Genomic DNA, 12,686 nt, shown 5'->3' on the forward strand with positions numbered 1-12,686 from the left:
AGTGTACATCTTATCTTATGTGAGCTTGGAGTGTACATCTTATCTTATGTGGGCTTGGAGGGTACGCCTTATCTTATGTGAGCTTGGAGTGTACATCTTATCTTATGTGGGCATGGAGGGTACATCTTATCTTATGTGGGCTTGGAGGGTACATCTTATCTTATGTGGGCTTGGAGTGAACATCTTATCTTATGTGGGCTTGGAGGGTACATCTTATCTTATGTGGGCTTGGAGGGTACGTCTTATCTTATGTGAGCTTGGAGGGTACGTCTTATCTTATGTGAGCTTGGAGTGTACATCTTATCTTATGTGGGCTTGGAGTGTACATCTTATCTTATGTGAGCTTGGAGGGTACGCCTTATCTTATGTGGGCTTGGAGGGTACGCCTTATCTTATGTGAGCTTGGAGGGTACGTCTTATCTTATGTGGGCTTGGAGGGTACATCTTATCTTATGTGAGCTTGGAGTGTACATCTTATCTTATGTGAGCTTGGAGGGTACATCTTATCTTATGTGAGCTTGGAGTGTACATCTTATCTTATGTGAGCTTGGAGTGTACATCTTATCTTATGTGGGCTTGGAAGGTACGCCTTATCTTATGTGAGCTTAGAGTGTACATCTTATTTATTTGGGCTTGGAGGGTACGCCTTATCTTATGTGAGCTTGGAGTGTACATCTTATCTTATGTGAGCTTGGAGTGTACATCTTATCTTATGTGGGCTTGGAGGGTACATCTTATCTTATGTGGGCTTGGAGGGTACGTCTTATCTTATGTGAGCTTGGAGGTTACGTCTTATCTTATGTGAGCTTGGAGTGTACATCTTATCTTATGTGGGCTTGGAGGGTACGCCTTATCTTATGTGGGCTTGGAGTGTACATCTTATCTTATGTGGGCTTGGAGGGTACGCCTTATCTTATGTGGGCTTGGAGGATACGTCTTATCTTATGTGTGCTTGGAGGGTACGCCTTATCTTATGTGGGCTTGGAGTGTACATTTTATCTTATGTGGGCTTGGAGGGTACATCTTATCTTATGTGGGCTTGGAGGATACGTCTTATGTTATGTGAGCTTGGAGGGTACATCTTATCTTATGTGGGCTTGGAGGGTACGTCTTATCTTATGTGGGCTTGGAGGGTACGTCTTATCTTATGTGGGCTTGGAGTGTACATCTTATCTTATGTGAGCTTGGAGTGTACATGTTATCTTATGTGGGCTTGGAGGGTACGTCTTATCTTATGTGAGCTTGGAGGGTACGCCTTATCTTGTGGGCTTGGAGTGTACATCTTATCTTATGTGGGCTTGGAGTGTACATCTTATCTTATGTGGGCTTGGAGGGTATGCCTTATCTTATGTGGGCTTGGAGGATACGTTTTGCAGTGTCTATTTTCTCTAAATTTGTTTGGTGTAATACTTGAGGCTTAAATGTTTTCAACCTCGACAAAGCAGCAACAACAACAATGGCGTATTCTAATGACATGAACAACCCTAACACCACGCCAATAGACATTCTGTATACACTACAATGTGATCACAACAAACTTTGGTTCTAACGCTATCGAAGTGAAAGAAATTTCATGTGGATGAAATAGAAATAAGCATTAGAACAGTGATGCTCTCCTTACAAGTTGTCCAGTTTTCTATAAACTCACGGAATTGTTGATGAAGGACTCGAACTCAGGACCTAAGTCTCTGACAAGCTACTGCTATGTTTTTCAGACTTTCGAAGTCAACCCTTTTCACGCAGCTTACAATATTCGACTTCAGATTTTCTAGTGACTGTCTTCTAAATGTCTCTTAAATGCCTTCCTGACTTGATCTCAGAGAAGACGTCTTCATTCTCTTATATTAAATGCCTTCCTGACTTGATCTCAGAGAAGACGTCTTCATTCTCTTATATTAAATGCCTTCCTGACTTGATCTCAGAGAAGACGTCTTCATTCTCTTATATTAAATGCCTTCCTGACTTGATCTCAGAGAAGACGTCTTCATTCTCTTACCACCGGAAACGGTGAAGTTGAATGCGTAAAGATTGAACTTACAATAAAACAAAGAGTTCACTACACGAAGAGAATGTGGCAATATTAAAACACAATTCTGGGATTTTTTTTATTGGGTCGTTAATTTAAAACAAGAATACACCAAGAAAGAAAGAAATGAAAAGAACAAAAAAGCGAAAAAAAAATATGGGCATGAAACTCTACAAGAATATTTTATAACAGAAATCCAATAATGAAACCATCTTTCAACTTTATCTGCTGTAATTCTAGGAGATGGAAGAGGAGATAAACTGAGTCAAAGACACAAAAAAAAAAAAAAAGGAACAGAGAGATTGAAATATCTTGGAGTTGAAATGTCTAGAACGTGAAAGTCAACAAAATAACATTATTTGATAGAAATACATTTGTCAGATTTGTGTATCAAATTTTCCATCAACTAACGCACACACACACACATATATATTTATATATAACTAAACAACTATCCCTAGTATCTCTTTAAAAAAATAATTACTAAAGTAATCGTCTTGACTACTGTAATCTAATTCTAATTCTATATCAATGGCGCTTGGATAAATGCTGCTAATCTTTTATATCCTACGATTATCTGGTACTCCATTAGACCATTGAGTGGACCACCTTGCCTTGAACTCAGACTTAAGTCAGGGAAGACATAGAGCTCTAACAATAAAATATTTCACTTCTTCATGAGCACGCTAATTAAATGACGCCATTCAATAAGGAATGCTGTATAGGTCACTCATCTATATATTTAAGTTGTTTTTTTTTGTTACTGCTTCTTAGCTTCTTCTTTGTATTTTCGGTAATTAGAGTCTATTGACTAGTTTTACCCAGCGGCTATGTTCATTATTTTGATCAAGAATTCTAATGTCCCCCTCATCTGGTTTGCATCCCCCCCCTCCCCTCCCCACTTCCCCATCTGTAGCTGTTCAACTGTACAATCATATACTAGTTTCTTTCCAGTCCTTGGGCACATTACCTGATTTAGTGAAACCTGTGAAGGGTATTTTGAAATACTGGGACAGTTCAAGGTTTAGTTAATTGAGTAGTATTGAGGTGTCATTTTGACCTAATTCCTTATTAAGTTTATTTCTTTTTCTCGGAGATGGGTTTTTTACTTGACTTATGTGAATCATCTTGTCTCTCTCTCTCTTGTCTCTCTCTCTCTTGTCTCTCTCTCTCTCTCTTGTATCTCTCTCTTGTCTCTCTCTCTCTCTTGTATCTCTCTCTTGTCTCTCTCTCTCTTGTATCTCTCTCTTGTCTCTCTCTCTCTTGTATCTCTCTCTTGTCTCTCTCTCTCTTGTCTCTCTCTCTCTTGTCTCTCTCTCTCTTGTCTCTCTCTCTCTTGTATCTGTGGAGTATCTGTTGAAGATGTTAGCTTGAGTTTCATTCTCTTTAGAACTTTTATTTTCTACAACGTCTTGGTTTTCTGAAGTATATACATGAACAGAGAGTTGTCTTAGAGTTAATGTATCAACAGAGAGTTTTCTTAGAGTTAATGTATCAACAGAGAGTTTTCTTAGAGTTAATGTATCAACACAGAGTTTTCTTAGAGTTAATGTATCAACAAAAAGTTTTCTTAGAGTTAATGTATCAACAGAGAGTTTTCTTAGAGTTAATGTATCAATAAAAAGTTTTCTTAAAGTTAATGTATCAATAAAAAGTTTTCTTAGAGTTAATCTATCAACAGAGAGTTTTCTTAGAGTTAATGTATCAACAAAAAGTTTTCTTAGAGTTAATGTATCAACAAAAATTTGTTAGAGTTAATGTATCAACAGAGAGTTTTCTTAGAGTGGAAAGGGAGGAGGTCTACTACTACCACTACGGTACATCGTGTAAAGTTAGTCTTCAAATGTTTTGTCTACAACGAGTTTCCAGGAAATGTATTAGTTAATGTGTATCTTTGGGAAATTACAAGCTAATTGGCCACATTGGGAAAACTCTGGTGTGACTTATAATGTTTCAAAGTAAATTTTAAAAAAATGATTTAAATTAGGCTTGAGTTCTAGACCATCTATACCTTGAACACACATACGTCAGCGGGTATTCCCGCAGGTATTCATTAAAGAGTTAAATAAATACATTTTGCGCACCTTCTTTTTAAGTCTAGATCTATAGGCCTGTCATTAGAATTTTATTAACTCTGAGTAGATGTATACATGCGCTTAAACAGAATTGTTTTTTTTTTTTTTTGGGAGGGGGAGGGGGCGGTACTTCATAATTCGCTAGTTATCAAGAGCAAAGCAACCACTCCTACAAAGAGTCATCAGCTTAATAAATGATGAACGGTCTTAACTTTTTTTATATTGAGTTTAGAAGAAAAAGTAGAAGAAATTATAAGAGCTAATGAGTAGGCCTACTTGTACTGCTTAGTATTGCTGTATATGTCTAGTAGAGTAAGGTTCAGCTAGATAATTAATCTAATTAACAATTTTCTTAAAGCAGTTATATATTTCTAGTTTGAAATTTATTTTTAAAGACTATATTGTTTCAAGGCGTTTGTAATTCAATTTTTTTAAAATTAACAAAAAGGCATTTTTATAACACTTATTTTTTAAATGACATCCACATGACGTCCAAGATGTACAATTGTAGATAGTGATTAGAAATGTTTTCTTCAAATAGCATCTTCTATTTCTGTTTTCTCTTGGTCAGAACTGAATGGACAGCAAAGACAACAGTCCACCTTGTCTGGATCCAGCGCTGGTGGAGGACGATGACCTCCATGATATGCCTACTTTGGATTTACAAACTAAACTGGACTTTAGTGACCAACTTCATGATTTGGACTGTAAGTACATCTGTTTTTTTTTTTTTTGTTTTTTTTTTGTCTTTTTTTTTTCCAAACATTTCCACACACACATCACCTGATACAAACTTTAGTTGATACTCACGTCTGCAGTCTATGGCACTGTCGCCATTTTCACAAGTATACATACCCGTCAACACTATCTGTGCACGAAAATAAAGGTGAAGGTCATTTCCGACAGTCACATGAGAGCTTTGAGGCACTCCACCATACCGACTATTTCTTTGCCAGAGTACTACGGAACAAGTCCTTCCACCTTTGTTACCTGAAGTTTTTCTCAGGGTGACACTAAGTCATATATTCACAACTTGATGCGCATTAGGACTAAATTTGTTCAACAATCGTAACAAAAGTTGGACCCTTTTTACAATTGCTATTTTTAGCTTGCAACCTTTTCAAGGGTTAAGGGTGGGTGGACGAACACAGATCTCGAAAACGGCTTTAATTTGATGATTTATGTATGTCTTTGGGAAAATATTTGCTACCTTATTGGTAACAGAGCTTGGTTTTGACGTTATACTTGTTGAAATGATAATTTTCTTCAAAATTTAATTTGGTCTAGAGGTTTAGACATTTTATAGCTTGAGCACACATACGTCAGCGGGTATTCCCGCATGTGTTCAGGCAAGAGTGAAATAAATCTTCAGACGATCAATAACATTTTGCGCACCATCTTGTAAGTCTGTATCTATAGGACTAGCTTTAGATAGGTATAGACTTGAGTAGATCTATAGGACTAGCACTAGATAGGTATCTACTTGAGTAGATCTATAGGACTAGCACTAGATAGGTATCTACTTGAGTAGATCTATAGGAATTACAGTCATGATACTAATACTAATACCACATGTAATACAGAGAATCTATCCTACTTTCCTTTTTATCTTGTTTCTCTGAACAGTGGCTGCTATTAATCTAAATAAAAACGAGTTTCTCAATGTTTGTATGATACAAGGAGAAAAACAAATGTTCCCTATCCATAAAATATACAGAAATCTGGTATAATTAAAAAAAAAAAAAAAGAAATTGTAACACAAAATCAGCAAAATATTTTTTTTTTCTGAGACGCTCCCTCGTGACAAAATATTGACCATCATCAATAACAGAAGATATATTCATTCTAGACATACCTCTTCGGCCAGGTCTGTATTAATTATCTCCCATGCGATGCACGCCATTTTGCTTCTGTCATCTAGGGGAGATTATCCTCGTGATTTTATTTGCAAGATGTAGACCCGCCATTTATCCCCGAGTGGCAGAAGCGGATCTACATCTAGTTTGTTGAGGGGCAACTCTTCTCGTTTTTTTTTTTTTTTTTTGTGTTCATTTGTTCCACTCAGATTTGTTCATGTTGTGTGCGTGAGTGCTTGTTTGCATCTATGTGTGTGGACGCTTCTGTGTATATGGCGTGACACTAATTCCACAGAATGATGTCCCATCGCGATGGGCGCCAAATAATAACAGGCTAGATAACGTATGACGATGTTGACAATAATAAGGAACACTTGGGCGTAGCCAAGAAGGGGGAGGGTCATCCATCTTACGTTTTTTGTTTCTAAATGCAATATAAGAAAAACAAAAGCAAAACTATTCTCCTATTCCGGGGGGGGGGGGGGAGTGACATCTAATGCAATGTTTTATCCATGTCGAGTATGATCATGACTTGAATATGTTTCAGCACGACCCCTACCCTGTTTAGTCTGGGGAATGAGTTCTCTGAGTTAATCAATTATAAGTAACAACCAAACACAATTGTTACAAATTGACTTTTTGACGTATGTCCTTACATGAAATAATCTTGATTGAAACTTTCCTATTAAGTGATGAGATGAGTCAATAACTTGAGGCGACCTTTGAGGGAAGATTAGCTGGATTCCATGTATGACCTTCCGTTTGACCTTTGACCTGTTGAAAGACGAAGGGGGATGTTTGGTCTCCTCGCTGCAGGATGAAAAGTCTTGTTCGTGAACTTTGACGCTGTACATGTGATCCAAGTCGGCTGTCAATGCATCTTTGGCTCGGCGAGTGGTTCAGCGGATAGGTACACTGATAACCACTAAGTCTTGGTCTTTGCTTTAGAATAATTTTGTAAAGCTTGTATCTTAGAATAATGTCGTAGACAAGATGTAGAGGGTCAATAAAATGTTCGTAGACGTTAACTAACATAGCTACTCAATTTTGTATTGATTTAATTAACGAGTTTTTTTGACTTCTGAAACTCGTTTCAAAATGAAGTTTTGCTTTGTTGGTTTAAGTTGTTGCTTTGTTGTTTTGTTACTTTGTTGTTTTGTTACTTTGTTGTTTTGTTACTTTGTTGTTTTGTTACTTTGTTGTTTTGTTACTTTGTTGTTTTGTTGCTTTGTTGTTTTTCCTCGTCTCGTTGTGCACTGTTATTGACACCATTGTTACATTTGGGAAACTCTTAATTTTTTTCTTTTTTTTTTTTAAGTATTGAAATAAGTTAAAGTTTAACCCATAAAAAAAAAATTTTTTCTATATTATACATAAAGTAGGTCAACTAATCTGTTTATTAATCTTATTGTCAAATTAGAGCAATGATTGCAACTCAGATATGTAAACACTAAAAGAACATCTTATAATAGGTAGTTTGTTAGTTCCGACACGTTCCTGACAACCTGAAAAATTGGGTTAGTTCCGACACGTTTCTGACAACCTGTAACATTGGGTTAGTTCCGACACGTTCCTGACAACCTGTAACATTGGGTTAGTTCCGACACGTTCCTGACAACCTGTAACATTGGGTTAGTTCCGACACGTTCCTGACAACCTAAAACATTGGGTTAGTTCCGACACGTTCCTTACAACCTGAAACATTGGGTTAGTTCCGACACGTTCCTGACAACCTGAAACATTGGGTTAGTTCCGACACGTTCCTGACAACCTGAAACATTAGGTTAGTTCCGACACGTTCCTGACAACCTGAAACATTAGGTTAGTTCCGACACGTTCCTGACAACCTGAAACATTGGGTTAGTTCCGACACGTTCCTGACAACCTGAAACATTGGGTTAATTCCGACACATTCCTGACAACCTGAAACATTGGGTTAGTTCCGACACGTTCCTGACAACCTGTAACATTGGGTTAGTTCCGACACGTTCCTGACAACCTGTAACATTGGGTTAGTTCCGACACGTTCCTGACAACCTGAAACATTAGGTTAGTTCCGACACGTTCCTGACAACCTGAAACATTAGGTTAGTTCCGACACGTTCCTGACAACCTGTGACATTAGGTTAGTTCCGACACGTTCCTGACAACCTGTGACATTAGGTTAGTTCCGACACGTTCCTGACAACCTGTAACATTGGGTTAGTTCCGACACGTTCCTGACAACCTGTGACATTAGGTTAGTTCCGACACGTTCCTGACAACCTGTAACATTGGGTTAGTTCCGGGATAGAAATAATCAAGAAATTAAGTTTGGGGTCATATAAGGGGAGGGGTAAGAATGTATAATAAGGATTTATACGATTATCTTATGTGTTTTCTTTTTTCTTGACATTCTTTCCTATATTATCGTTATAATTTACTTCTCTTGTGGGTCGATACAATTATTTATTTGATTTAAATGAACAAAATGTTATGTTAGAAATTCATTTTTATTTTCAAACGTAGCCCCTTTATCTTTAGTTTTTCATCACAATCTCTTTATATTTTGTTTTTCATCGCAACTCCTTTATCTCTTGTTTTTCATCGCAACCCCTTTATCTCTTGCTTTTCATCGCAGTCCCTTTATCTCTTGCTTTTCATCGCAGTCCCTTTATCTCTTGTTTTTCATCACAGTCCCTTTATCTCTTGCTTTTCATCGCAGTCCCTTTATCTCTTGCTTTTCATCGCAGTCCCTTTATCTCTTGCTTTTCATCTACATCTTTTTTTCTCCGTACCGTCATAACACCACCTTTCTTTTCAATTGTTAACATAGGTCTTTTGTCTGTTTAAACTAATAAATAGAATTGAATATGAGTTACGTCCATAAACAGATTATATACAAAATAAAACTACAATTGACTGGCAGGTATCTACCGAATGAAGACTTCATTGAACACATTTCAAAATAAATCTCAACAGTTAAAAAAAAAAACTAGGTGGGAGTGAGACTAGCCATTTATGGACCCCACTACGTAAGAAACGGGAGTCAAGTCAGGGGAAAGAATTCTTGGATATCACACAGAAATCATTTCATTGCTTTCCCTTTGTTGACGCCAATCATGTGTTTATTGATCTCGACACCAGAGATAATTGGATCGACTTTCTCTCTCTCTCTCTCTGTCACACACACACATCACACACACACACACAACCACTCTCCCTCTCTTTCTCTCTCTCTCTCTCTCTCAATTTTTTAAGGCTGATCTGTTCCTCCTCTCTAGCTCCTTGAGTCCCTATCAAATGAAAGTTTTCGCTGCCACTGTGCTGGAGTACATTCTTCTGTTCCTAGAGGCCCACAAGTTTTTATGGCGTTATCTCCATCTAGATCTATCTAGCATTCTGATTGATTCACTGTGAGTAGACAGCGGTACAAAAGTAATGGTCTATGCTGACATATCACATTGTGTGTATTTTGTAGTGGTTTTACATTCTTGCATCTTTCAATTTTTGAGGTTCTAATTTAACTTTTTTTAAAAGTTATATATCTGTAAGTTACGTCAGATGTCCCTTTTTACAATACCTCTATTCAAGTCAGAACTTCATGGAACGTGGAACCTGCCAGGAACATGCATGGACGGCTGATCTCAAAAATGGCTTTAACGATTTTCCTAGAAATTTAACAGTTGATGTATATCGCCGAGCAAAGAATTACTAGCTCGTTGACCACAAAGGGAAACTCTAGTCTGACCGTTCTCATTTTAAATTAATATATATATATATATATATATAAATTTGGTCCAGGTCCAACTTCGGTTTTGAAAGGACGCTCGCGTTCATGAAAGGAGTTTCGCTTTTGGGTATTTCCGAATGTAAAGCATTATTGCTTCAAGAGTTGAATAAATGAATGTTCTGGACACTTGTGTGCTTCTTCTTCTAAGTCTAGATTTAAAGGCTTATCATTGGAATAGTCTAGTATTAGATACTAAATACTATACATTCGCTTAACCAAGATTTTTTTCTCGGCGGTGTAAAAATGTTCTCTAAAACACCTGTTGGTCCGAAGACATCCTTATTAAATAATGATAAAGTTGATCAAGACAATGATAAAGTTAATCAAGACAATGATAAAGTTAATCAAGACAATGATAAAGTTAATCAACAAGACAAAGACAAGTTGATCGAGACAATGATAAAGTTAATCAACAAGACAAAGACAAGTTGATCGAGACATTACTGTTTGACACTGTGTCACAAACTTGATGTTTGTCTATAAACTATTTAGCTATTCTTCCATCTGCCTACCCAGCAATGAAGTAGCACCCAAGTAACTAAAAGGTTCTCTTCCTTTTATACCCAGCAACATATCTGTAGCATTTCCTCTCTCATATATATGGCTTCAGTCTAAACTTCCAACTTTCCCAGACATTTAGGAAAACTACCAGTGACAAATACAATTTTTGTTTTACTGGCTACCAGTGACAAATACAATTTTTGTTTTACTGGCTACCAGTGACAAATACAATTTTTGTTTTACTGGTAATTTAGTCTAGTTTTACTGATAAGCTGATCTTCCATGTTCCCAGTAAGCTGATCTTCCATGTTCCCAGTAAGCTGATCTTCCATGTTCCCAGTAAGCTGATCTTCCATGTTCCCAGTAAGCTGATCTTCCATGTTCCCAGTAAGCTGATCTTCCATGTTCCCAGTAAGCTGATCTTCCATGTTCCCAGTAAGCTGATCTTCCATGTTCCCAGTAAGCTGATCTTCCATGTTCCCAGTAAGCTGATCTTCCATGTTCCCAGTAAGCTGATCTTCCATGTTCCCAGTAAGCTGATCTTCCATGTTCCCAGTAAGCTGATCTTCCATGTTCCCAGTAAGCTGATCTTCCATGTTCCCAGTAAGCTGATCTTCCATGTTCCCAGTAAGCTGATCTTCCATGTTCCCAGTAAGCTGATCTTCCATGTTCCCAGTAAGCTGATCTTCCATGTTCCCAGTAAGCTGATCTTCCATGTTCCCAGTAAGCTGATCTTCCATGTTCCCAGTAAGCTGATCTTCCATGTTCCCAGTAAGCTGATCTTCCATGTTCCCAGTAAGCTGATCTTCCATGTTCCCAGTAAGCTGATCTTCCATGTTCCCAGTAAGCTGATCTTCCATGTTCCCAGTAAGCTGATCTTCCATGTTCCCAGTAAGCTGATCTGTCATTCAGTCTCGACATTATCTTAGCACTCGTACATTGTATCTTTTTGTTTTTTCAGAAATCATGTGACTCCGATTTTCTATAATCTGGCACGTTATTCTAAACTCATTAAAATCTCTATATAAGTACTATGCCTGGTGCTTAATAACAGAAAGGTCAGTCAGACAATTAGAAAACAGTCATTAAGTCATGGGTAAATGTACATAGTGCATCCTGACAGAAATGCGCTGTGAATATCTTAGACAGATTACTTTAAAAAAAAAAAAGACCTATTAGAATTTCAAAAAAAGTGAACGCAGCTTTAGAGTCATAATTGGGCAGCGTCTTAAGTTTTAACAAGAGCACACAGACTCTCTACATGCCTCTGAAACATTAGTTAAAGCTCACAGTATCTAAACGCCTCTGAAAGTTTAGTTAAATCTCACAGTATCTAAACGCCTCTGTAAATTTAGTTTAATCTCACAGTATCTAAACGCCTCTGTAAGTTTAGTTTAATCTCACAGTATCTAAACGCCTCTGTAAGTTTAGTTTAATCTCACAGTATCTAAACGCCTCTGAAAGTTTAGTTTAATCTCACAGTATCTAAACGCCTCTGTAAGTTTAGTTTAATGTCACAGTATCTAAACGCCTAGAAAGTTGAGTTTAATCTCACAGTATCTAAACGCCTCTGTAAGTTTAGTTTAATGTCACAGTATCTAAACGCCTAGAAAGTTTAGTTTAATCTCAGTATCTACATGCCTGTGAAAGTTTAGTTCTTACCCAGAGCATTCAGACGCGTCTGAAGACCACGCCTGGTACAATCTTGTCTACTTTGGTAAAGTCGTGTCAAACTCATTGACCTAATCCTGTTACTTCTATTCCAGGGACTTTCCTTTCTCTATCAATGATTTAAGAACCTCTTCTCTTTGAGAGCTCTGGTCATACAGCATTGACCATCGCCCTTTTCATCTTTTGCCTGAAAGTAGCCGACCAACGGACATCGATCTGGTGATTTACTGCGCGCTTATACCCGGATGAAGCACACAGCGCTGATTGGTGGCAATTATCTCCGGAAGTGAGCATTACCAATTATCGGTCCGCAGGGACTACGCAGCGGTGGCGGACGCTCAATTACGCAGCGACCTCTTAGCAGAGCTTTGCAGAGGCGAAATCCCTTACAGCCCCCGCCAAATTAATGGTCCTTGAAAATTAGCCAATCGGCCGCTGTATTGACGAGAGTATGCTATAAGGCGGACAAGTACAATAAAAGTATTACAGGTTGGACTCATCTTTAAATTAAGAAAATGTGTGGCAAACCTTAGTCCAGTGAAAAACCGAGTCTACTGCATGTCTCTCACCAATGGTGTGACAATGTGCCTTGCAAATATTTGCCATCTTTCTATTGAATCTTCTCGTGTTTGTTTGAATTGTATCAGCTCAGCCTTTTGAGTATTTCAAGACTTCTCTGTTCTTCACACTATTGACAGTTTCATCTTCCAACGATTTGGTGACATCGCCATCTTTCTTTACAGCGTCGTCATATTTTCTCGTTCATTGATCGACTTCATGTTACG

General features: G+C 37.7%; 1 protein-coding gene across 3 annotated transcripts in view; it reads left to right on the forward strand.

The window, feature by feature from the left end:
* Positions 1-12,686, forward strand: part of LOC106074398 (LIM domain only protein 3-like) — a 179,260-nt gene that overhangs the window by 45,102 nt on the left and 121,472 nt on the right. For all 3 annotated transcript variants that reach the window (XM_056044173.1, XM_056044172.1, XM_056044171.1), the window contains exon 2: positions 4,673-4,808. In XM_056044173.1, the coding sequence (XP_055900148.1) occupies positions 4,679-4,808 (130 nt within the window). In that variant the 5' untranslated portion in view covers positions 4,673-4,678. The remainder of the gene's footprint in view (positions 1-4,672; positions 4,809-12,686) is intronic.

The sequence above is a fragment of the Biomphalaria glabrata genome, chromosome 10 (assembly GCF_947242115.1).
Source record: "Biomphalaria glabrata chromosome 10, xgBioGlab47.1, whole genome shotgun sequence".
In the NCBI taxonomy this organism is placed as follows: domain Eukaryota; kingdom Metazoa; phylum Mollusca; class Gastropoda; family Planorbidae; genus Biomphalaria; species Biomphalaria glabrata.